At 44.5% G+C, this 27010-nt stretch overlaps 1 protein-coding gene across 3 annotated transcripts in view; it reads left to right on the forward strand.

Annotated features, from left to right (window-relative positions):
• DHX40 (DEAH-box helicase 40) overlaps positions 1-27010 on the forward strand; it is a 266557-nt gene that overhangs the window by 44713 nt on the left and 194834 nt on the right. For all 3 annotated transcript variants that reach the window (XM_069226422.1, XM_069226423.1, XM_069226424.1), the window contains 2 exons: positions 5365-5484; positions 6690-6920. In XM_069226422.1, coding sequence (XP_069082523.1) covers positions 5365-5484; positions 6690-6920 — 351 coding nt within the window. The remainder of the gene's footprint in view (positions 1-5364; positions 5485-6689; positions 6921-27010) is intronic.

The following is a 27010-nucleotide window of genomic DNA, read 5'->3' on the forward strand; positions in this document are numbered from 1 at the left end:
CCAACAGAAAACGTCTACACTTCTTTATTACCAGACATGTGATTGACCATTCTAGCACAGGTGTCCTTGTTGATGCAGTGTGGCTCTTCATTACAGCAACAATGAATTGGCCTGTTCACGAAATAAGCATAAAATTACCAGAGCAGATTTACATCTCTGCTTGAACATACTATTAGTTTTTTCTGTTGACAAGCATTCCCAGAAGTATGCATGGTAATTTGGGCAATGCAGGTTTCCAAGTGTACTTCTGGCAATGTCATCTGAAACAGTTCCATGGCACCTGTTCCTGCTATGCAGAAATCTACGTAGTTTAGATTTCTGCAAATAGGGATTGGTGCACCATGTGCAACTTACCTTTTTTAGGTCGATCTTGTATATTTTTAAGTATACTTCTTCTGTGGACTTCCAGCTATTTCATTTGTTAGTTTGTGTCATTTAAAAATCCTTGCTTGCTAGTGGTCAGTCATGCCTCTTTGTCCCTCCTCCTGTGTGAGAGCAGGGACCAACTACTGTATAATTATGCTTTGTCCTGTTTATCTAGTCTGTAGGGGACTTTTTTTTAGCTTTGATTCCTTCTCCTGTCCAGGGAAGGTTCCCTTTTCATTTGCAGAGCATTCTTCCTCTGAGTTAAGCTGTAAACAAGGCTATAAATCAGGCTGTTAAATGGTCACATTTGGTCTTTGTGGGCTCTCTGCACCCTCTCTCACCGGCATGGCTCCTGCCCTTCCTTGGCTTGGATTTTCAGTAGTGCCAGTGCCAGGAACCCCACACACGCTTTCTGCCAGAACACCTCAGTTCTTGCAGTCAGTACTCTCTGCTGCTCCAGTACTAGGACCTCAGGTACAGCTCCATCAGTGCACCACAGTTTACACACTCCAAGCCCTCAGCCGCACCAGTGCCAGGAACCCCACACACGCTGTCTGTCAGAGCTCCTCAGTTCTTGCAGTCAGTACACTCTGCTGCTCCAGTACTGGAACTTCAGGCACAGCTCCATCAGTGCACCGCGGTTCACACACTCCAAGCCCTTAGCCGTGCCAATGCCAGGAACCCCACACACGAGGTGTGCCAGAGCACCTCAGTTCTTGTAGTCAGTAGACTCTGCTGCTCCAGTACTGGGACCTCGGGCACATCTCCATCAGTGCACCTCACTTCACACACTCCACGCCCCTCAGCTGTGCCAGAACCCCACACACGCTGTCTGCCAGAGCACCTCAGTTCTTACAGTCAGTAAACACTGCTGTTCCAGTACTGGGACCTCGGGCGCAGCTCCATCAGTGCACATCAGTTAACACACTCCAAGCCCCTCAGCCGTGCCTGTGCCAGAACCCCACATATGCCGTCTGCCATAGCACCTCAGTTCTTACAGTCGACTCTGCTGTTCTAGTGCTGGGACCTCGGGCGCAGCTCTATCAGTGCACCTCAGTTCTACCCTAGGAGGTCACTTCCTTTCCTATACTGGAACCCCGCCACATACAGTTCCATTACAGCAGCTCAATTCGAATATTCAGTCCCACTGCCATGCGAATACTGGACCCAAAAGAGCAAAACACAGCTCAGCCAGTGCACCTCAAGCCTAACATCCAACGCCACTGTTGATGGAAACCCCAACATCTCCGCCAGAATCCATCAGTTCTAACATTCAGTGCACACTTCTTCTCAGTACTAAGGCTCACACACACCCCCTTCAAGACTTCTTGCTTCTGTGGTCCAGAGGCAATGCCACTCCCATACTGGGCCCCACTCGCAGCTTCACCAGGGCACCTGGTGACTAACGCTCAGCAATACTAGCACACTAATACTAGGTTCCACACATAGCTCCATGAACCTACCTCACTTCTGACCTTGTGTGTCTGTTACTATTCCTGTACTGCAGCCCACATACAACTCTGTCAGTGCACCTCAACCCTAATCTGCAGCGCCCAATTAATCCAATACCAAAAATTACACGGTGCTCCGTTTCTCATCCTTATCAGCTGCCTTTCTGTTATTCCAGCACTGGGCCAGGGCACAGCTCTGTCTATACCCCCAATCCTGATCTGAAGCACCCCAATATTGCTGTAGTGGGCTTCACATACAACTTTGGGAGGGTCTGTTTCACCTGTCTCACTCCGTTCTTTCCTCTACTATGTTTACTCGCAATGTTTTCTTTGTCCCCCACTTTTCTCTTTCCAGCTCTTAAAATCCACACTTTAACAGTTTCGCTCTTTCTTTCAACTGTTTATTTCTACTCCTATCCCTTTTATTATTTCCCTCTTGCTACTTCCTCTTTCAAACTCGCAAAACTTGGTTATTTCTTTCCTTGTTTCGTTCCTCTCTTTTTTCTTCATCAGGTGTTCATTCTTTCACTATTTTTTTCTCTGACCTTCATTCTTTCTTTGTCTTTTTTATTTGGTCTTTCCTTTGACTCGGTATGCGTCCTTTCACTTTTTTTTTAAATTTTTTTTTTTTTTTACATCTTTCTTCCTTCCTTTTTCTGGTGTTTTTCGTATGTTTATCTGTCAATTCACGTTTTAGTATTAATCGCGCTTTTTCCCATCTGTATGTGGAAGCCACAAGTTACTTGTCGGGACCCGAAGTGTCAAAGTGGTTTTCTCATTCTGTGTCTGTGGGAAATATGTCAGTACATACATGTCCCGGTTCCTTCGCTGCTTGTATCTCCCACCATCTCTCCTTTTTTCTCTAATGTTAATTTTTATTTTTATTTTCACACTTCTATCATTATTTTTTCCCCTTTATCTTTAGTTTGCTAGCTTCCTTCCCTTTTTTTTGTCTCACACGTTTGCTCTATTTCTTCTCTTAGTTGTGTTTTCATTTTCTTGTTGTTTCTTTCCCTTCTTTCTTTTATTTCTTCATGGCCCCTTCTCTTTCTTCCTTTTGTCTGTTGTATTCCTTTCGCTTCTCTTTTTCTGCCCCATTCGCTTTCTCTCTTGAGGCCTAGTTATCAATGGAACAAAAGGTGCAGTGGCACTGGAGCCCAGAGACCTCAGAACCTCACTAAACTCTAATTAGTGCTGTATTTTCCTACCGAAATTGCAGTTAACCGTTTTCCTTTCTTACTCCAGGGCTCATGACACTGTTACTACGACACTTGTCCTCTCCATCTTTACTCCCGACTCCCTTTTTCCTTTCACCCTTTAATCCGTCCCAAATGATATTTTTGTTATGGTGTTTTGAGCATTACGCTCTAATCCCAAAAGTTTATTTCCAGTAAAGGTTTATATGATAATTGTATCTGTTTTAAGATAGAGGAAGAAGGTAAATGGAAGGGCTTTAGTTAACTATAATTTTTATCGTAGGAAAAGACAAAATTATAATGCAGGGTTGACCAATTTATGTGACAAGAAAAGTCCAGTTATGAAATTACAATGCCAATAGCTCTAACTCACGAAAATGCTAGACCTTTTGCATTGCAAATGCTTGTTTGTCTTTGTGGGTAAAAGACTTTTGCTTGTGGAGAAGCCCCTTTCTTTCCGTACACCCCAGCCAGTGCTGAGAGTGATCGGTTCCGCTTCGCGATCCTGAAAGGGGTGTTCGTGGCATTACAACCATTTAAAAGGCAGGACGGCGTCAAATTTCAGTCTGTAAATGCTCACAAACCTACCTGTTTGTGAGCGTTCCCAAACTAACAAATCAAACCATGCCTTGTAAAGCCTACATCATCCACCTTGAATGGGATTTACTTCTGCAGATTTCTCTTCACTCCTCGAGGAGAAATCTAAAATACTAAATGCATTTACACCTCCCAGCCTGGCAGGCGTAAATGAGGTATTTCAGGCCATAAACTTGTGTTTCCTTTGTAAATAGAGCACTACATGTTTTAAACGTGCAACATTGGGGCTGTTTTTCTGCCAGGCAAAGTGCAGTGTCATAAAAAAATCAGAACATTTCACCAGGGAGGACGTATGTTGACATCATTGCAAGCAGTCCCTGTGTTAAAAACCAAACATGATTTAAAAGTTTTTTTGTTTATTCCAAGTTGATCCTTGACAGTGCAGTCCTATGCGGATGACACACAGGTGTATATCCGCTTTACTGTTCCTAGGTGCTGAATCTAGAGAACACTTTTTAAAATCCAGTCCTCTGTGTGAGACGGTAGCTTAGATTTAAACAGTTCTAAGTCTGAGCTAATAACTAATTGTAAAGCGTGATCATTTAATCTCTCCCTCAGAAAACCAATCTGTATAGGGCAACACATCCGGTTCCCACAGTGACGACTTTCTCATTGCAAATCAAACCATTCTCCTCTTTCAGGTGTGGGTAACTTATCAATGGCTAGCAAGCACAAATGCAGTCACAAATCATTGAGGCATTCCTCTCCTAATGGCAGATGATAAAGGAGTACCCCTTTCACACCCCTTCCTATTTGCAATTCAAACTATGGGGGTCCTTATCCAGGGACATGGTGGCAGTCGGACTGCTGCGGTCGTGGCGGTCCGACCGCCACATTATGACTGTGGCGAAAGCCACCACGGTCCAACTGCTGACACCGCCAGGCTGCCGCCAGTCTGCAGCCTAGGGGGCCCCTGCAGTGCCCATGAACTTGGCATGGGCAGTACAGGGGCCCCCATGCACAGCCCCATCGCGCATTCCACTGCCTGAATTACGGGCAGTGGAATGCGCGACAGGTGCTGCTGCACCAACTGCACCTCCACATTGCAGCCGGCTCCATTAGGAGCTGGCTGCAGTGTTAAGGCCCTGTTCTCCGCCCTGTTCCCCACTGGGCCGGCCGAGGGAAGTACTGTTTCCGCCGACCGGCCGGCCCAGCATGGAACCCATAATAGGGCTGGTGGGGTTCAGGCCGCCCATGTGGCCTGATGGCAGTATGGCATTGGCGGGCGGCAATTTCATAATGAGGCCCTATGTCTCTAAGCGTTTTCACGAGTAGGGTGACTGTTTCAACCCTTAAAATGGCTTTTACAAACAGTAAAATTTTATTTTGGGGTCAAAACCCTATGATTTTGAGAAATGCAGGCTATGTAATCACAAAATTAGGTTTGTACATCATGCGCTATCTACCTTCCAGAATCCATTCTCTCACTCATACCTGGAATCTCTGAAGTACAGATTAGCTAGTTATTCCCATTTCCAAACTCACAGCCCACAGGGAAAAAATATGATTTCTTCAATTTTTGGCCCACGCCTTTTGAATTTCCTGAAGTAATGCGAACAAGGTAATGTGCACACTATAAATGCAAAAAGTCCTGTTTTTGGGCAAAACTTTGTTATACTTCATGAGTTATACTGCTGAAAGCGGATGGGGAGAAAAATGTGCAAATAAGATCCAATTGTAAACGTGGGTTATAACTGGAGGACCAGTTTGTAATACATGCCACAAATGAAAAAAAAAACATTTGCTTCACTCAGGATACTGCAATCAAGTACATGACGGATGGATGCTTGCTGCGACACATACTTGCAGACTCTAATCTTTGCCAGTATAGCACAATCATCCTTGATGAAGCTCATGAGCGCAGTCTAAGCACCGTAAGTTTTCTTTTTTGCAGAGTTATATATTTTCTGTATTGTGCTTCTTTATCTTTTACTTGTCAATGTATTTTCCCAATATGGTCGTAGATTTTAACGTCCCATTAAATAAACACTTCTTCAGATGCAGCTTATAGTGCACACCTGTTACTTTGGATTGGTTTGTGGTTTAGTGCTCGTTTACAGGCTGACTGTTGATGTGGCCCTGTCGTGTTTGCGAAGTCAATGGCCAGACCTAGTCTATACCTGTTCTTTCTGTGCTTTGAAGTTAGAATTCACAACTGGTGGTAGTGGGGTGCTCAGTCTACGGCAGGTGTGTGAGGCTGTCGATCCCTCCTCTGTGGTTGTTTGGTGGTAGAGTGCTTTAATTGTAGCACATTATAATGCGTTACTGTGCTATGTGTGTGGGGAGAGTGGTTTGCAGAGATAACCTGTGTGTCGCAATCCTGTGCAGGACTGACGAGTTAATGGCTTGAACACTAGCATTCTACATTTAATTTTATATCCGCAGATGAGAGCTGTGATTGCCATACCTTGTGTTGTTGATGACAACATAAAGCAGAATTCTGGTAATTCCAGCCATGCTTTTCTTGTATACGTTTCTCCAAAAAAGAGAACGCCGTTTCGCCTGCTGCCTTTGTAATGTTAACACTTAAAACGAATGGAGCCCATGCCTGCAGGTGTAAAATTTGTCTGGAATGAGACTTTAGGGGCTACAGAAAACAGTTACAAAGAGTATTTGCTTGAAGGTTTGCAATACAACAAAGAATATATTGCATGGCATAACTAATTAGACATTGTCGGATATATGGCCTGCGAAACCCTTTAGGGTTTCCCCTTTCTGGGTCTCCTGCACTATAGTAGGCAAATTAGTCTGCAGGTCTGTCGTTGCTCTTGCACTTTTAATAGTGTGACTTCACTGTCCGTGTTACAATTCCTTCAGTTTCCTTAGCACAATAATTAATGTGGTATGTTGCATATAGGTTTTTATGTACTTTGTAGATAACTGTCTTTCACAACAATAACCTAAACACAGCTTTGTTACCACAGCAAATCATTTCATGATAAATACAAATCAAAACCTACTGCCTTTGTTAGTGTTGATATGTTTACAGTGTACTGTGTGGGAAATGCCTGTGAATGTAGCTCTGATGTGACAGTTGATTGCCCTTCTCATTGCTCTGTCCTATTCTTTCTAACCATAGGACATCCTTTTTGGTCTGCTTAAGAAGCTCTTCCAGCAGAAGATGTGCTCTGGTCGGAAACGCCCGCTGAAGATAGTGGTGATGTCGGCAACCTTGGATATCCAAAAACTTTCTGAGTTCTTTGAAAACTGTCCAGTTGTAAAAATCCCAGGGAGGACCTTTCCTGTCAAGGAAATATTCTGCAACTTGATCGGCCCCAAAAATCTTGAAGGCTCAGCGTATGTTGCCGAGGTAACATCTGTATTGTGGCCCTAGTTCTTTGGTTGTTATCAAAACGTTGTTTGGAATAACACTGAGTTTTTAACCTACTTCTGTTGTGTTTGCTGTGAAGACTGTGCACACACAAACTCTGCTTTCATTGCTTCCTGTGATCTCAAGAGGGGATCATTGTTTCTGGAGGAAGGAGGCTTTGCTCTTAGGTTGCACTTTTTTGCATTTATTTATTTAACTCCATGACCGCTAGGGTTTTACTTCTGGGCTGGTCTTACGCCCTTTCTCAGCACATGAATCAGTTCATGATTAAGTCATCAAAACTTTATTTTGACAAATTATATCCAGTCCAAATTTGCGTTCCTTTTCCGCATAGACCCACAGATACCCAGGGTTTCTTTTTTATGCTAGTATGTTCTAAATTACATGCTTAAATATGCAAGTATTTTTTTTTTAAATGTTCAAAAAAAAAATTACTCTAAGATTTGGATTTAACAAAAGGTTTGCCTGGAAAATATTTTCAAATCCGTTATTTTGGAAACTTCAAAATTCTGAAGCCAGCAATTGTTTTTGTATAAATTGGTCAAGGCTTTCTGAAACAAATGAATCACTGAATTCACACGTCAATGAATGCAAATAGGAAGAAAATATAAATCGGCAATAAGATTTACATCTGTAACTTTTTTGTACTAAAAAATGACATACAAAACTAACATAATATTACTGTCGCTGCCCTCTTCGCGTTGCAGCAATTAATGAATTTGTAGTTTGTCAAAAAACACACCAGCGAGTTAACAGGTTGCTGCTATGTGGCAGTGGAAGCACGCTAAACCTCTCTTACTCCATGTGCGTACCACCTGAAAACCCGGCGTTGAAGTGGCAAACACAGATTGGATTTTTTGGCAAATTCAAAATAAAAATACAAAGGTGGCTCCATTGTTAAAGGCCCAGTGTGGGATAGAGTGTGACCTATTACCTCTGTCCATCTCCATCTCCCTCTCTTTACTCTCCCTCTCTCTCTCCCCCTCTTTAACCTTTCTCTCCCTCCCCCTACTCTCCCTCTCTTTCTCTTTACTCTCCCACTCTCTCTCTCCCAATCTCTCTCTTTACTCTCTCTCTCTACTCTCTCTTTACTCTCTCTTCCACTCTCTCTTTACTCTCTCTCTCTGCTCTTTCTCTCCCACTCTTTCTTTACTCTCTCTAGTCTCTCTCTTTACTCTCTCTCACTCTCTCTCTTTATTCCCTCTCTCTACTCCCTCTCTTAACTCTCTCTCTTTATTCTCTCTCCCACTCTCTCTATTTACTCTTTCCTTTCTCTCTCCCACTCTCTCTCTTCTCTCTTTACTCTCCCTCTCCCTCTCTTTACTCTCCTCCCTACTCTCCCACTCTCTCTTTACACTCTCTCCCACCTCTCTCTCTCCCTCTCCCTACTCTCTCTCCCTCTCTTTACTCTCTCTCTCCACCTCTCTTTACTCTCTCTCTCCACCTCTCTTTACTCTGTACTCTCTTTACTCTCTCTCTCTCTCTCTCCCTCTCTTTACTCTCTCTCTTCTCTCTACTCTGGGCATTTAAAAACCTAGCATATGGTTTAAAAGTCGGTTGTGTCACATGAGAGCGTAGGCTTCAACATTACAATGTCAAAGCAAAACCGATCTTGGTATTTAAGGCATTAATGTGACCTGATGTAGCTCAAATCTACAACTCCCGTACAGGGGCAAGTCTCAGTTCCACAAAATAGTTATGTTTGCCCCATGTTTAGCGCGGTAACCAGAAATTAAAAGCCCTGCACGCAAAGGGCTGCCACAAATGTATATACGTGTACAGTATGTGCAGGTTTTTTAAAACTCTCTTTTTAAGAGATTAGAAATGTCATGCTTGCTGGGTTTTAGAAGTTATGCAATTATAACTTAGATTTATAGTTCTGATTTTACATTTTTGCTTCATGAACTGGGTATTAACTGCCCAGTTCAAGTGGCCTAAGTTCCCCCTTTATGAATTAGGCTTTACCTGAGCCCCAACCTCTAACCTCCGAGGTTTGGAATATGTGCTTAACAAGCAGGGCTGGAAAGATAATGGCCCTAGTGGGAGAAAAGTGATACAGTGGGCATGAGTCACCCAAAGACAGACAGGACGATTTGGCATCTCCCCTTTCATCTTCCAGACACCAGTGAAAAGAGGCGTTTTGTTGTAGTTCTTCTTCCATATACTGTGGCATCATGCACCCAAGGAGGTAGAATGCATGGGTTGACCATCTGGGGGATTTCTATTTGAAGTGGAAAAGGAGGCAAATAATTAGCAGGAGCCAGCCCAGTGGCAAGCTTAGAAAGCATAGGAAGCTATGGTGACTAAAGTTTTCCTTCCGCAAGTTGGTGATAGTTTTGATTATAATGCAAGGAAAGTGTTGAAAACTATGTGTGCTGGCACCATGAGAGAATCACCATTATAAGCCTTAGATGCGTCGTCGTCCACTGTTGGGTTGTTACTATAAAGTAAACTTTCCATCTTCTGGACTCAAAACAGTACTGGAATTTGGTAAAGACAGTAAGAACTCCACTCAGAGTAAAAATGAAGGACATGAGTCTTGTTTTTTCTTGAACCCACGTGCTGAAGGCTGTTCTCATGGAAGCTGAACAAGATAATCTAAGACTTGTGCTGGAGCCTTTTCTGAAGAAGAGAGTGAAAAGGCAGCTCTAAGAGAAGCATGTGCTGTTGCTTGACTCCCCCTCACCCTTTCGCTGCTAAGCCTTCCCACCCCATTTCTGAACACAGTTTTCTGATGGATACAACTACCTGTGGATTCCTCACCTAATGAATACTCCCATGGCACCAGCATTCAACGGAAATCTTCTTCCTAGTCTCTGCACGTCGACGAGGACGTCACTCTAGCCCACGCGACGCCGTCTGACGTCATACAGGCAATAAGAGGTCCTCGCCGACGTCAGTTCCCTTTTTTCCGTGCATTCGAAACGGTTATCTTCGAGGGAGCTACTGTTACTTTAGTAGTTACAGTGTATTTTCTGCTGCGTAGTTCTTCTCTGGAATAACAATGTCTCAGAGAAAGTCGGGTTTCAAGCCCTGTCGAGAGTGTGGGGGCAAGATGTCCGTTACAGATCCTCACTCCGACTGTCTCTGGTGTTTGAGCTCCGACCACGATGTCGTGACTTGCGATTCATGTCAGCACATGAATCCGAAGGCCCTCAAAGAACGTGAGGCTAAACTATTTCTGGCGAAGTCGAAGAGAAAGGAAAAACATCACAAAAAGTCTTCCTCGCCATGGTCTCATCCGCGTCATCGAGACTCCCGGCGCCGTAGAGATTCACGGCGTCATTCCAGCAAGGAGACTCATTCGAGGTCGCCTTTGGCTCGGCGTCGGAGGACTTGGGAGGTCAGTCCCACGGTCACGCCGCATCCATGGACGCCGTTGCCCTCTCCGGCGTCACCGACTTCCCCTGGACAAGCGTCTGTGGTTGAGGTGATGCAGCCTATTGTGATGTCTCCGGCGTCGCGGACGTCGAGGCCGGCGTCGGGGTCGCCTTCGATCCAGGCACCTCAGTATCCGGCTTTTCCCGCCCCTGGAGCCGATAGTACTGCATTTCTGAATGCGATGTATACCATCTTTCAGCAGATGGCTCCAGGAGGTGCTCCGGCTGGTCCTTCGGGGCCTTTGGCCTTTTCATTGGGTGATCCTGCGCCTCTTCGGCCGGCACCCTTTATGCCCTTTCTCCCTTTTGGGAATGTGGGCTCGGCGCCGGTGTCGGCGCCGGTGGCCGCTCCGGTGGCTTCAGAGGGATTGGCTCCGGAGGTTTCCATCCCGTCGACGTCGGGATTTCGTCCTGTGACTCCGGTGGGTCCATCGGCTCCAAGATCTCTTCGTCCTGCTCCTTCATCGGCGCCGAAGCTGCCTGTGGCGCCGGATGCGGCGTCGGATGCTTCTAGAGATCGGCGCCGATCTTCGACTTCGGCAGAGGCCATGTCGACTCCGCGTATTGAGCAGAGACTACATTCAAGGAGGCGTGCTCTCCGTCTTTTGGAAGAGCAGGAGTACCAGCGAGTCCTGGAGGAAGGAGAGGTTGAGGACTCTGGTGATGGACTGCATGGTCTGGATACGGCCAGTGGGCTGGATACTTCCCCTGAGTGGGACCTTTCATCTCCAGGGGAGTATACGGAGGAGGCTGCTACCTTTCACGCGGTGGTGAGGAAGGCGGTAACTTTCTGGACCTGTCTTTGCCGGTGGCAGAGGCGAAGCAGAATTTATTGACGGAGGTGCTGCATCCGGCCTCTGCTGCAGCGGAGCCTCTCTTGCCGTTTAATGAGGCTTTGCTTGATCCGGTGTTGGAGGTGTGGAAGAAGCCTGTATCTTCCTCAGCAGTTCATAGGGCTGTGGCCAGAAGATATCGGGCTGCACCATCTGACCCTGGTTTTCTTTCAAGACACCCTACGCCGGAGAGCTTGGTGGTGCAAGCCTCCTGTTCATCGAAATCAGCGCCTGGATCTTTCCCGATGGTACCTGGAGACAGGGACTCCAAAAAACTGGATGCGCAATCCAAGAAAATATTTTCTTCTTGCAGTTTGGCGTTGAAGGCCACCAACGCAACTTGCATTCTGGGGAGATATATCCATGCTCTTATGGATGATATTTCATGTTCTTTTACGGAGCTTCCCCAGGGACTCTTGGATGTTGTCTCGGACGCCCAGGCTGCCGCAACCCAGATTATCCAGTCTGGGCTGGACACGACCGACTGGGTGGCTAGGGCGATGGGCACGGCTGTGGTGTCGAGGAGACAGGCCTGGCTCCGTAATTCAGGGTTTTCTGCGGACGTGCTGTCGACCCTATTAGACCTCCCGTTTGATGGGGACAAACTGTTTGGAGCAAAGGCAGATTCGGCCTTGGAGCGATTTAAAGAGAGCAGGGCCACAGCCAAATCGTTAGGGCTGCAAGCTCCTTCTTCCTCTGCCTCTTCCAGGTTTTTCAGGAGGTTTCGTGGATTTGGGCGTGGCTCTTCCTCCTCTTCCTTTCGGGGGAGGTTCCAGCAACCCGCCTCTTCTCACCCCTATAGATCATTTAGAGGGAGAGGTAGGGCCCGCACCAGAGGAGCCTCTCAACAGCACTCTGCCTCTTCCTCGTCCTCTGGAGGGGTGCAGCAGGGAAAGCAGCCTTAGGCTTCCACCATTTCCCACTCACTCCTCTCCTGTAGGGGGAAGATTACGGCATTTTCTCCACAAGTGGGAGACTATTACAACGGACACTTGGGTTATCAGTATTGTGGAAAAAGGCTACACCCTTCCCTTTCGGGAGTTTCCGCCCCCCCTCCCACCCCGCCCATCTTATTGTTCAGAAGAACACCTCCTGTTGCTAGAACAGGAGGTTCAAGTCCTCCTTTCAAAGGGCGCGGTGGAGTTGGTCCCAGAGCAGGAAAGGGGTCGAGGTTGTTACTCAAGGTACTTCCTGATTCCCAAGAAGGATGGTCGGTTGAGACCGATCCTGGATCTGAGGATCTTGAATTGGTTCCTCAATCAGGAAAAGTTCAAGATGCTGACCCTAGCACAGGTGCTTTTGGCGTTGAACAAAGAAGATTGGATGGTGTCTGTCGACTTGCAGGATGCTTATTTTCATATTCCGATACTCAAGTCACACAGGAAGTATCTCCGGTTTGTGGTAGGGTCGCAGCACTATCAGTTTGCGGTCCTTCCGTTTGGTCTTACTTCAGCACCTCGAGTCTTCACGAAGGTGATGTCAGTGGTTGCGGCAGAGCTCAGAAGGAAGGGGATAGCAGTATTCCCTTACTTGGACGACTGGTTGATCAAAGCCAAGTCCCCGGAGCTTGTGTCGTATCATCTGCAGTCAACAACCCAGTTGTTGTTCGACCTGGGCTTTTCGGTGAACGTGCCCAAATCTCACCTGGAGCCCTCTCAGCACCTCCTGTTCATAGGGGCAGTACTGGATACAACATTGAATCGAGCCTTTCCTCCGCCTCAGCGGGTTCAAGATATTCAGGAATTGGTTCCAATGTTTCGAAATGGAGCAGTAGTTCCAGTCCTCAAGGTCCTTCGTCTGCTCGGTCTGTTTGCCTCCTGCATACTGTTGGTCACGCATGCTCGCTGGCACATGAGGGCTCTTCAGTGGTGCCTCCGAAGGCAGTGGTCTCAACAAAAGGGAGATCTAGAAGGTGCGGTCAAGATCTCCAGAGATGCTGCTGTGGACTTGAAGTGGTGGATTGCGACCAACAATCTTTCGCAAGGAAAGCCGTTCGCGCAGTCGCCACCAGTGGCCACGGTCATAACGGATGCTTCCACTCTAGGGTGGGGAGCTCATCTGGGAGATCTGGAGATCAAAGGACTTTGGTCTCCAGAGGAACAGATGTTTCATATCAATCTGTTAGAGTTACGGGCTGTACGTCTGGCTCTCAAGGCCTTCCTCCCTTCCCTTCGTGGTCAGTCGGTACAGGTCCTGACGGACAATACTACCACGATGTGGTACATAAACAAACAGGGAGGAGTAGGGTCGTACCTTCTCTGCAGAGAAGCTCTTCGACTATGGTCCTGGGCAAAGGACCATCAGATTTGCTTGGTAGCAAATCATTTGGCCGGGGTCTTGAATGTACGTGCGGACAGTCTCGGTCGCCAATTCTCGGCCGACCACGAGTGGCGTCTCCATCCAGATCAAGTCCGTTTAATCTTCCAGATGTGGGGGTTTCCTCGGATAGATCTGTTTGCCACTCGGGAGAACGCGCATTGTCCGTTATTCTGCAGCCTCCAGTATCCGGTGCAGGGAGCATTGGGGGACGCGTTTCTGATAACCTGATGCGACCAGTTGCTTTACGCGTTTCCCCCCATACCCTTGATTCCTCGAGTGTTGAGGAAGATTCGCCAAGACCGGGCCGAAGTCATCTTAATAGCTCCGGATTGGCCAAGGAGGGTGTGGTACTCCGACCTTCTCCAACTCTCACTGTGCCCTCCGCTCCGTCTCCCTCTCAGGGCAAACCTCCTCTCGCAGTCGCAGGGGCAGGTTTTACACCCCAACCTCCAGAGTCTACACCTACATGCCTGGAGATTGAACGGGGCAACCTGAGTTCCTTCTCCCTTCATTTGTATTCCAGATCAACCATCGTTATTTAAATCCCCTATTGTTCTCAGATTCTTGAAAGGTCTTCTAAATAAATATCCTCCAAAACCATTCGTTATGGCTCAATGGGATTTGTCCTTGGTCCTCACTTTCCTTATGGGGTCCCCTTTTGAGCCTATGCATTCTTGCCCCTTAAGGTATTTGGTTATTAAAACAGTCTTCATGGTGGCTATAACATCTGCAAGGAGAGTGAGTGAGTTGCAGGCCTTATCGGTAAAACCCCCTTATACAACTTTTTATGGGGATAAGGTGGTGTTGAGGACCAAGGCTGCTTTCCTCCCGAAGGTTGTTTCACCCTTCCATTTGGCCCAGACAATTACTTTGTCCACGTTCTATCCTCCGCCTCATCCTTCAAAGGAGGAAGAGAGACTACATCGCTTGGACCCAAAGAGGGCGTTAAGCTTCTACATTGATAGAACGAAGGACTTCAGGCTGAAGGATCAGCTGTTCATCGGATACGTGGGCAAGAGGAGAGGAAAGGCAGTCCACAAGAGAACACTCTCCAGGTGGGTTGTTCTTTGCATTAAAATCTGTTACTCTTTGGCAAAGAAGGATCCTCCTGATGGCATTAGAGCTCATTCCACCAGAGCTAAGTCGGCCACTTCGGCCTTGGCCAGGGGTGTTCCTGTGGTCGACATCTGCAAGGCCGCAACTTGGTCGTCCCTTCACACTTTTGCGAAACATTACTGTTTGGACTCTGAGGTCAGAAGGGACGGCCATTTTGCACGGTCAGTGCTGCAGGATTTCTTGGTTTGACCATTTCGGCACCCACCACCGGGAGTGGTACTGCTTTGGGACTCTATTCATTAGGTGAGGAATCCACAGGTAGTTGTATCCATCAGAAGAACGAGTTACTTACCTTCGGTAACGACTTTTCTGGTGGATACATTAGCTACCTGTGGATTCCTCACGGTAGCCACCTGCCTCCCCGTTGCCTTTCTGGTCTTACCAAGTAATCCTTGAGTGCGCTAACCTCTTGGTCTTCAAGGTTGCAATAGATGTTGTATATATGGATACTTGTATATATTTATATGTATATATATATGTATATATCTTTGTGTATATACATGATTTGCATATATTTGTTGGTTTAAAAAAAGAATAGAGTTATATTAAATCTACAGCCATTTTATTGCAATGTTGTGTATTTTACAATGTTATGGGATGTTGCCTTGCTCTTTCATTGCATTGGGTTGTTGTTCTCATGCACGTAAAAAGTGTTGGTACTGACGTCGGCACGTCGGCGAGGACCTCTTATTGCCTGTATGACGTCAGACGGCGTTGCGTGGGCTAGAGTGACGTCCTCGTCGACGTGCAGAGACTAGGAAGAAGATTTCCGTCGAATGCTGGCGCCATGGGAGTATTCATTAGGTGAGGAATCCACAGGTAGCTAATGTATCCACCAGAAAAGTCGTTACCGAAGGTAAGTAACTCGTTCTTTTGGCTATTTGGGGTAGTTCCTTCTTGAGCCCCCATAACTTTTTGTCCACATAAGGTATCCACTCCAAATTTGCACCCTTTGTTCCCAACATCCTGGGGATTCTAAAGGTACCCATGGTTTGTGGATTCCCCTGGAAGGGACCAATAAATTATCTAAAATACAGCTAAATTTGGTTTTGGGGGCGGAGGGGTAGGGAGGATAGAAATCAGTGTTGCAGTAGAAACCGTCTGTTTTTTCTCTTGCAAATGGCATCAACAAAGGCTAAAATCACCATCTTCCCAGCTTTCAGGAATAGGTAGACTTGAATCAGAAAACCACATTTTGAACACAGTTTTGGCATTTTACCTATTACTTGTGCTTTTAACCTCCGTCCAGTTAGTGGTAGAAACGGGTATGAAACCAATAGTGGATCCCGGAAAGCTATACATTTCTGAAAAAGTAAACAAATTCTGAATTCAGCATGGTTCATTTGAGTAGATCCTTCAAGGCTTTACTATAGAAAGTAACAGTTGAAATAAAAGAATATTGAAATTGAGCTGAAAAAACAGCCATTTGTGTCTGTTTTCATCTGTAACTTCTAAATATCACAGATTTTCTAAAGCAATATACAGCTACATCCGCTGGACCCATCTGGTTGTGGTGATATATAGGTCTTGTAGGTTTACCAAGATTCTGAGGTACCCAGAGCTAATAACTGAGCTGCACCTTGCAGTGGTCTTTCATTGTGTACCGGGTATACAGTAATTAATTTGGTAAAATTTTAAGCGTGAAAAATAGCTCTCAAGGAAAGTTATGTATGTTCGGAATGGGCACAAGATATGGAGTTTAGAATCAATGGTTATTTGCACATATCTGAATTTGGGGGTACCCGTGCTAGTACATGAATTGGAGAGCATTTCTCAAAATGACTTCTTTCTTACACACTGTCTTACAATTGGAAGGTGCAAATGCAGAGAAGACAATTGATAATAACACTTGTTCAACTATTCTGTGTTCCTCTAAGTCTCTTGATAGAAAATGGTACCTCGCTTGTGTGGGCAGGCCTAAGGGCCGCAACAGAAAAAAACCCCAAAATGCAACGTGGACCCATCACATTTTTCTACCCCAAACTGACCCTTTTTTGCATTGTGTGTATTTTGGCCTTAGATCAACCGGCACCTAGAGAAACCTACCAAATTCAGACATTTCTGAAAACTAGACACCGGGGGAGTCCAGGGAGGTGTGGCATGCATGGATCCCCCAAAATCTTCCTACCCAGAATCCCCTGCAAACTTCATGTAGGGAAATGCCTTCCTTGGCATGGTTACCCCCTGACTTTTTGCCTTTTATTGATGCCAGTTATGATTGAAAGTGTGTTGGGACCCTGCTAAACAGGCTCCAGCACCAGTGTTCTTTCCCTAAACTGTACCTTTGTTCCCACAATTGGCACAGCCCTGGCCCACAGATAAGTCTCTGTTAAATGGCACCCCTGGTACCAAGGGCCCTGTTGCCAGGCAAGGTCTCTAAGGGCTGCAGCATGTCTTATGCCACCCTGCGGAACCCTCACTCGGCACATGCACACTGCCTCGCAGCTTGTGTGTGCTGGTGGGGAGAAAATGACTAGGTCGACATGGTACTCTCCTCAGAGTGCCATGCCCACCTCTCACTACCTGTGGCATTGGTATGTCACCCCTCTAGCAGGCCTTATAGCCCTAAGGCAGGGTGCACTATACCACAGGTGAGGGCATAAGTTCATGAGCACTATGCCCCTACAGTGTCTAAGCAAAACCTTAAACATTGTAAGTGCAGGGTAGCCATAAAGAGTATATGGTCTGGGAGTTTGTCAAACACGAACTCCACAATTCCATAATGGCTACACTGAAATCTGGGAAGTTTGGTATCAAACTTCTCAGCACAATAAATGCACACTGATGTCAGTGTGGGATTTATTGTAAAATACACCCAGAGGGCATCTTAGAGATGCCCCCTGAATACCGGTCCGACTCCTAGTGCTAGGCTGACCAGTTTCTGCCAGCCTGCCACAACCAGACGAGTTTCTGGCCACATGGGGTGTGTACCTTTGTCACTCTGTGGCCAGGAACAAAGTCTGTACTGGGTGGGGGTGCTTCTCACCTCCCCCTGCAGGAACTGTAACACCTGGCGGTGAGCCTCAAAGGCTCATGCCTTTTGTTACAGCACCCCAGGGCATCCCAGCTAGTGGAGATGCCCGCCCCTCCAGCCACTCCCCCCACTTTTGGTGGCAAGGCTGGAGGTGAGAATGAGGAAAACAAGGAGGAGCCACCCACAAGTCAGGACAGCCCCTGAGGTGACCCCTCCCTTTAGATATCCTCCATCTTGAGATTGGAGGATTCCCCCAATAGGAATTGGGATGTGCCGCCCTCCCCTCAGGGAGGAGGCACAAAGATGGTGTAGCCACCCTCCAGGACAGGAGCCATTGGCTACTGTCCCCCGGACCCAAACACCCCCCTAACTTTAGTATTTAGGGCCGACCCTGAACCCAGGAAATCAGATTCCTGCAACCTACAACAAGAAGAAGGACTGCTGACCTGAAAGCCCCATAGAGACGATGGAGACGACAATTGACTTGGCCCCAGCCCTACCAGCCTGTCTCCAGACTCAAAAAACATGCACAGCGACGCATCCGAGAGGGACCAGGGACCTCTGAGGACTCAGAGGACTGCCCTGAACCCAAAGGACCGAGAAACTCCTGAGAAACTGTTCAAAAACTGCAACAACTTTGCAACTTTAAAGCAACTTTCAAAGAACTCTCTCTTTCCGCTGGAAGCGTGAAACTTCACACTCTGCACCTGACGCCCCCAGCTCGAGCTCCAGAGAACTAACACCACAGAGAGGAGTCCCAGGCGACTACGATGACGTGGGTAATCTGAGTTGACCCCCCTGCACTACCACAGCGACACCTGTAGAGAGGATCTAGAGGCTCCCTCTGACCGCGACTGCCTGGTAACAAGGAACTCAACGCCTGGACCAAGCACTGCACCCGCAGCCCCCAGGACCAAGAGGAACCACCTTCCAGTGCAGGAGTGACTAGCAGGCGGCCCTCATCCTAGCCCAGTTGTTGGCTGACCCGAGAAGCCCCTCTGTGCCCTGCCTGCATCGCCTAAGTGACCCCCGGGTCCCTCCAAACCTGACGCCTACTTTGCACATTGCACCCGGCTCCTGTGCCACTGAGGGTGTGGTTTGTGTGCCTGTTTGTGTCCCCCCCCCAATGCTCTACAAAACCCCATTGGTCTGCTCCCTGAGGACGCAGGTACTTGCCTGCTAGCAGACTGGAACCGGAGCAACCCTGTTCTTCATAGGCACCTATGTGTTTTGGGCCTTCCTTTGACCTCTGCACCTGACCGGCCCTGTGTTGCTGGTGCAGTGGATTTGGGGTTGCCTTGAACCCCCAACGGTGGGCTGTCTATGCCCAGGAGACTGACTGTGTAAGTGCCTTACTTACCTGAGAAACCTAACCAAACTTACCTCCCCCAGGAACTGTTGATTTTTGTTACGGCCTTCAGTTGGGGTTTATTTCTGTTTAATGCCGTGGCATCTGGTGGGCTGTCTGCCACATCAGGGGCAGGTCACCAGTAATTACCCTGTTTGCCAAACAGGGGCAGAAAGACTGTGTCATGACCATGCCCCACCTCTCTTTTTTTTTTTAATTCTTCCATGGTGTCTAATGGGCTTTCTGCCTCCCTGGGGGGGCACATCGGGGGTAATAATCCCCATCAGGAAGACTGGCCCCTTTTTTGGGGGTGGGCATTGCCATGCCCTTTCTGGGCAGCCCCCACCACTCTTTTATTAAAAAAACAAAAACATAAAAATACTGGTGTCTAATGGGCTTTCTGCCCTCCCCCCGGGGGCAGATTGGGGGTAATTACCCCCACCTACCTCGCGGGGGGCAAAAGGACTGTTTCTATTTATTTTGGAGGAGTGGGGGCTTTGGCATGCCCATTTTGGGGAGCCCCTACATATCATCCAAAAAAGTGCCTGACGGCTTTGCGGCAGATTGGGGGCTAATGCCCCTGGGGAGGCAGAAAGAATGAACTGGCCCAAAAAAATGGGGAGGGAGCTAAAGCCCTTGCCCAAGGGGCCGCTTCCTCTTTCCTGGTGTCTAGTCCTCCTGCGATGATCCCCAAGCAGGGATCCACTGGGGAGAAGTGCCATTGGAAAGGGGAGGTTCTCCCCTTTCCAACGATACCTCTCCTGTCTGGATCGTATTTGAGGGGCTGAGATTCTCCCATGAGCAAAGATCCAGAAAAAGTTAAATGAGCCGATCAACTCATTTCACTTTTGTTTTCAGAGAAATGACGTCAGGGTGAGCGTGTGCTAATCATAATTTCCCTGAAAACCAAAAACTGAGTCAGGAGGTGGGGCAGTTGTTCCCCTCCTACAAAGGCTGTGAAGGCAGACAGGAAAATTCTATGGTGCCCGCACCAGAGTGATTTCCTGCTAGTGTGCTGAGGGCTGATCGTTTTTTGTTGTTCTCAGCATATGAACACCGTGGCTGAGGATGGAACCGGAAGGGCTTAAGGCTGTTTGGGAAAGGATAAATGGAACCATTTAAATTGGGGCAAAGTTTTAGGGATCAGGCTGGGACTGGCTGACTTCCAGGGAACCCTACCAACCCTAGACATTTCTGAAAGACTAGTGACCCAGAGGAATACAGAGTGGTGCAGTTACATCAATCCTATCATTAGTTCTTATCCATATTGCCCAATGGACCTAGTGCCATGTTCATGTTTTGGGCCTCTTCCTGTCTCATTCACTCAGCCCAGCCACATATGTATGGGAACACTGAATGGCATGACTTTAAATCCCAGTGTTTTTCAGCATCCGAATTTTGTTTTTATTTTTATCTATAGTTTGATGTGTGCAGGGATTTCTGGGGGAAAAATTGATCAGATCTATGCAAAGCACACATTCATTGCATCCCCTGTGCCTCTATTTTGCAGAAATATCTTTGGTTGGTGGTAGAGTTCTATGGGTGCTGACTGATCCTTTGCCTAAATGTTGCAGCCATCCCTCATCATAATTTTAAAAAACATGCGTTTTTAAGCCATAGTGTGATTTATGCATGATATTCTAGGTAACAGAAACCAGACAGATCCATTAAATATATACCTCAGTCAAGTCGATTTACATGGATCTCTAGTTTTCAGAACTAGATATTAGTTCTGATGCTTGGGTAACCATGGGCCTAAAACAAAAAAGAAAAGTTCATAAGCAGCCAGCATACCCAAGTTGTTAATCTGTTCCGCTGCCATGTGCAAGCTCATCCACAAATGTGGTGCACCGTTTTATTAAGAGAACACATGATGGTAAGACATTTGCCAGTGGCACAACATTTTTTGTTTACAAATATGTAACTTTGAAGGCAGTGCTTTTCATGTTCAGGTTTTTGTAGTTAATGAGAAATTGCGCAACACATGCAAATCACGCCTCATTAGACTTGACTGAATACCTTAATATTATACCGGTGCTGAAGTGCACCAATGTAATCTGTATTTCAAAATGGGCCACACAAACATTTACAGCCCGCTCAGTAATACAAACGTGTCTTGGTGGCACAAAATTGTGACAAGCACTGGTTGGGCCCAATGGCACTTATGTAATACAGCCTGTAGTGCCCTTGTGACATGTGACCCTTATAGCCATCCTACGAATGTGCCGTTATCGCCTTGTTTTTAAGACATACTATGATAGAAGCTTTTCCTTGGTAGCTTTTGTGATATATCCTCTGCATCTGAATCTAAATAGGTCCAATGCAATTGATTCAAAGTAAAAAAAAAAAAAAAAGCTGCATTAATCGTGACTTCTCTTCTCCTAAGTACATAGGTTCCAAGTAAATTTTGATTCTGTTCTTTGAATTTTATTAGAACATTATTCTAGCTTTCTAAATTAATTTAATTCAAATTATAAATAAAGACATGCTGTCTGTCTGATTTGGCTAATCTCCTAATCAGAGATATTTTCTGTTTCTGCTCAAGTTATGTTTTTCATGTTATTTACTTGTTACGCATGAACAACAAGTCTGTACTTGGCGCCCAGGAGAATACCCTGGTGTCAGAACATCTTCATTTCAGATATTTGTAGCATGCTTGCATATCCTACCTTTAGGCTACCTCTTGGGCAGAAACCTCAGCTCATCAACTGTTAACTTGTTCCAGCAATAGTCGTTCAGACAGTTGAAACTGTGATCTGAGACTACTAAACCCCACACTGTGGAATGTCCTAAGCCCTGCCCTCACATATTTGCTGCAGAAAACTCCTGAAAATTGAACTGTTCAAACGTACATTTTTGATGGACCTTCAAGACTCTTAAGAAGATACTGTCCATGAACATCAGCTATAGGTAGCACCCTTGTGCATGGGCCATGCTCTTCTGCCATATCGCTCCCTTTCCAGATTGTATTCTGTGCTGCTTCTGCACTCTGGAGTAACCAAAAGGTTAAGCGTAGTGCATTGTGAAACTCCTAAATAAATAACTGAAGAAGTAGTGAGTAAGAGGGATGTGTAGGAGTAAGTGAAAGGTAATGATTAATTCTGTATAATGGTTTCTTACCTATGGAAGACTGCTTTGTGACAGCCAACCTTAGTACTTTAAAGAATGATTCCAGTGGCAAAGACTGAGTTTTCAGTTAGACAGTTCACATTGGAGAAAAGGCTTTCTATGCAAGTCAGTGATATTATTGTGCTAAGCAGGAAATAGTAGCGCCTTCAAATAGATACATCCTTTAATTTCAACCAGCAGAACAAAAACATGTTGTAGTTCCCACTTTTAACTTTTGTTTCTAAAGGTGCAGGTAGCAGCCATGACTAGAATACAAAAATTGAGAACCCACTTAGGTCATTTTTTGAAAAAGATTCTGAGAATATTGATCACAGAAAGGCAAAAGTCCATCAAATTCTGGTATTTTGTTCAAATCTGTTTATTGATTTCAAGCTTATAATTGTACTGAAGATAACATGAGAGAACAGCCAACACGTGTTTCTCCGTAGGTGGTGCATTCACCTAGGGCTTTTTCAAGGCTGCAAGTAGTAAGTAAGAGTAAATCAGAAAAAGGATTATTCAAGTTCAAGGAAGAGGGTATCAGTGAGGACCATGCAAAAGTGCACCCCGTCGTGCAAGGTCTAAGTATGTAAGAACAAGTGAAAGAGAAAAAGACCATGAAAATGGTGCTGATTATTGAAAAAGATAATAGTTCTTTTATCTAATTCATACCTAGTTAAATGTGTATAGATAAAGCTGTCCTTTAAAAAGTGTATTTAAGGATAATTAACTAGATGAAATATTAAGGAATGAGAGAATTCAAATTTGGACAGAAAATGAGAGATCCAGAACCAAAAGAGAAGTAAGGAGAGTGCTGGCACTGCACGGTTTATATAATAATCATTGTGAATTAGTAAGGTGAAATCATCATGTAGATTATAATTCAGAAATATCATACCATTAAATTACTCATCGATTTAGGTTAATTTTGTAATTGTTGGAAATCTGAATATAAAGATTGAAAAGTTCATTAAGTAACCAAATTATACAATTAAATTGTTAGTGTGATGAAGCTAAGCCTGTAAAATTGATTGGCAGTATATATCCTAAAATAGTTCTATACCAAAATGCTAATATTTAACAAGAGAAATAGTATTTCAATACTTATAGATTGACAAACTCCCAAATGGAAATATATACATAAGTGTGATACAAATAGTACAGTTCCCCAAATTGAAAATACAGAAGAAGTGTGTATGATATTATCATGATGTTATGTGGCACAACAATGTAAGAGAAAAGCTGTATCATACATATAATAGATATCTCCAGTTAATAATAATACAGCTATTCCATAATCAGGCAAATACATTGTAAGTTAAATCAAAGGCTCATTTCTGGTGTAAATGGATTTAGTAGGTGTTAGATAAATAGGTCTCACCTAGGTACGAAATACAAACGTCCTGGGAATAATCCCGAAATCGAAGTTACGGTGTTCTAAATCAGCGCCATGTTGGATATATAAGTAAACAATGTTGAATGTGACCCTATTTAAATGTAGCGTGTAGGTGATAAAGCGCACATCCTACTTCTATTTTTAAGCATATTTCATAGAGGGAAAGTTCACCTGCAATATAAACGGAGAATAGGCAGAGTCCTTCGCTAGTCTCGGTTTTTACATATGGGACGCTCCCATTGCGACCATGTTTGTTATTTTATATAATAAAGTTGAGTCCTTCTTCTATTTTACTTTTTCGTACGGGAGAATTCCATACGAAAAAGATAGCAGCCATGTTAGTAGTTCTAGATGGTGTGAGCAAATCTATGCAAAAAACGTGGTGTTATAAACAATTTTAAGACAGCGGCCACGTTGATATAATAAAGTTGAATTGGGTAAATATGTGGTCTATATTATTAAAGATCCTACGTGTTTGAAATACAAATTGTAATAAATATATGAAAGTGAAGGCTATCTATTGGAAATAATCCAATAGATCGTTTGGAAAGATATTAGAATAACTCAATTCTGACAGTATTTATTGAAGGTGTTTTAAAAGTAATACCACAGGTATGATGATATAGAAATTAATAGGATGTATTCATAGTGTGATTTATATTAAGTATTGAGAATGAAGGGTAGGAAAAGTTACAATTAAATGAGACTCGGTAATGAGGAACAAAATCTTGAGGGAATCATGTATCAATGAAAAGAGACAAAAAACATAAGCATGTGAATAAATTTAGACAAACAGTTAGTTATTCATGTTTAGACTTGAGATTAATACGGTATTTCAAAGAGCAAAAAGAACATAAGAATGTGAATAAATTTAGACAAACGTTTAATTATACATGTTAAACTTTGAGATTAATATGGTGTTTCCAAGTTCAATCTAAAATATATCCTTGTACTCATAGAAAAATCTAATTAGGTTGCCTGCAAAACATAAACATAGACAACACCTTAACTATAAGAAGACAATAATTCTATGATATTGAAGTTATATCAAAAAGTAGATAATACAGACATCAAAAAGAGTCACACTGAAAATTATAAGATTGACACAATTATTGAAGCCATTCAGGATCCTTATTGAGACCTTGTCGTACAGTATCAAAACGGATAATAAGTTTACTTTCATTCTGTCGTAATCTGAGTTCAAGATTACCTCCTCGAGGATGTTGTTTGAGTTGCATTAGACCACTAAAAGTAAAAGAACGTGTGTATGGGTGATACTTCACAAAGTGTTCAACTAACGGGAATTTGATGTCATCCTTTTGAATGTTACGATAATGTCCTTGTATCCGTGTTTTAAGTACCCGAGTTGTGCTTCCTATATAGGCTTTATTGCATGGGCATTTGATAAGGTAGACTGTGTTAGTGCTTTCACAATTAATAAAGTCCCGTGTCATAAATGGTTGGTCATTGATAACAATTGTTTTTGTTTTTGTTAGGCCCAATTTGCAAATAGAGTACTTTGTACAGGTATAAAAACCTTTGGGAGGTCGCATGAAGTTGTGAGTAGATGTTTCATTGTAAAAAGAACAAAGTTTATCTCTGAGATTAGGAGCTCTCTTAAAGCCAACTTGTGAGAAAGGGTAAATACATTGGTTGATCGATGGATTATTATAAAGTAAGTACCAGTGCTTGCGGAGTAATTTGCAAATTATCTGATGGCCATTGTGAAAATGTGTGATGAAACGGATCTGAGTCTTTTCAGCAATTGTTTTAGTCTTGTTAAGAATAGTGTTTCGAACCATTTTAGCAAATTGTTCCTTGGTGCTCTTTAAACTCAATGAGTTATAACCTCTGGTAGACAGCCACTCAGTAATTTCAGAGGAAATAGTCTCATAATCCATTTTATTACTGCAATTCAATCTGGTTTGTCTGAATTCTCCAGCTGGAATGTTGCGAATCGTACTCTGTGGATGGCAGCTGGAAGCGTGTAAAATGGAGTTAGCTGCTGTACTCTTTCTATAAAAGCGGGTGTGTAGTTTATCATTGTCCGTATACAGCACAAGGTCTAAAAATTCAATTGTGGTTTTAGAAATTTGATATGTTATTTAGATGTTCCATCTATTGGGCGTTAGGGATTGTAGAAAGTTTTGAAGTCATGATTCTTTTCCCTGCCAGATGAGAATGTTATCTGTATAGCGGCAAAGTACACAAGAAAGTACGGGGTTCTCTAAAGAGGGCGTCGCGGGTACCAGCGTAGCCCTAGGTTGTACGTGTTCCTATTTGGAAAGGTAATGTCAGTGAAATGTCAGTAAGTAACTGCAGAGTGCATGCACAGGGAGAGACACCAGGGGGAGTTCCTTTTACGGACTAGGTGGTCTCACACACTATATAGTGTCATGCTTCATCATTTGACCACCTAGACCCACCCAGGTAGGACAGTGCCACCTGGGCGGACTCAACCTCACTGTTAAAGGAACAGGAGGGAGTGCGTAAATAAACTTGTTTCTGGAAAGATCGGGATCCAGCTAATCTAGTGAAAAAATTAAAAACACCTAAGCAGACACCTGTGAGGAGTGACAAATTTAATGGTGGTGTCTGATTGGTGTAGTTAAAACAGGGGTTGGGACACCTCTGTGAGGATAAGGAGTCACAGGGTCACGTAACTAATAGCCTATAGGTTGAGTCCGCCCAGGTGGCACTGTCCTACCTGGGTGGGTCTAGGTGGTCAAATGATGAAGCATGACACTATATAGTGTGTGAGACTTTGAGTTATAGAAATAGGGAGCTAAGTACGGTGGGTTCCTCCATATTTGTCCCTCCTTCTCCCTGATCCTCTCTCCATGTGTATTGATCTATATAGCGGCCCCTAAAGATGATGTGTCGAGAAAAGTGTTCCATGTCATCATTCCAGAGCCAGTATATTTCTACTGCTTCCATAAAAATAAATGCATATGGTGGCGCAAATTTGGCTCCCATCGCTGTACCTTGTAGTTGTAAAAAGTATTGTCCTTTGAAAAGGAAAAAAAAAATTGTGAGGCAAAATGATAACATTTCAACAATCATCTCATTGCGTTCAAGTAAGTGCACTGATCTTGTTGAGAGGCAGTTCTTGACCGCCTCAATCCCATCCTGATGTTTGATCGAGGTGTATAAGCTGACTACATCTATAGTAGCTAGTATGTAGTCAGGTTTCCAATCAATATTTTGCAATTTCTGCAATATGTCCTTAGTATCTTCAATGAATGAGGGTAAATTATACATGAAAGGTTGTAGTTCAGAATCTATAAGGGTAACTAAATTGGAACAGATGGAATTGATGCGAGAGATAATAGGTCTTCCTTTGGGAGGGAACCCTCCTTTTTGTATTTTCGGTAAAAGGTATAGTGTAGGAGTAGTGGGATGTCGAATAAAAAGAACATTTCTTTCTTCCAGAGTGAGAATTTGTTTGGTACACCAGTGACCTAACAAAGTTCTACGTTTTGCTTGAATTTCCCTTGTTGGATTCGAAGGAAGTTTTTTATAGCATGTAGTGTCATTGATTTGTCTAAAGTTTTCTTTTAGGTAGTCACTTTTGTTGAGGAGAAACAACATTACC

This window comes from Pleurodeles waltl, chromosome 3_1, assembly GCF_031143425.1.
Source record: "Pleurodeles waltl isolate 20211129_DDA chromosome 3_1, aPleWal1.hap1.20221129, whole genome shotgun sequence".
Lineage (NCBI taxonomy): Eukaryota > Metazoa > Chordata > Amphibia > Caudata > Salamandridae > Pleurodeles > Pleurodeles waltl.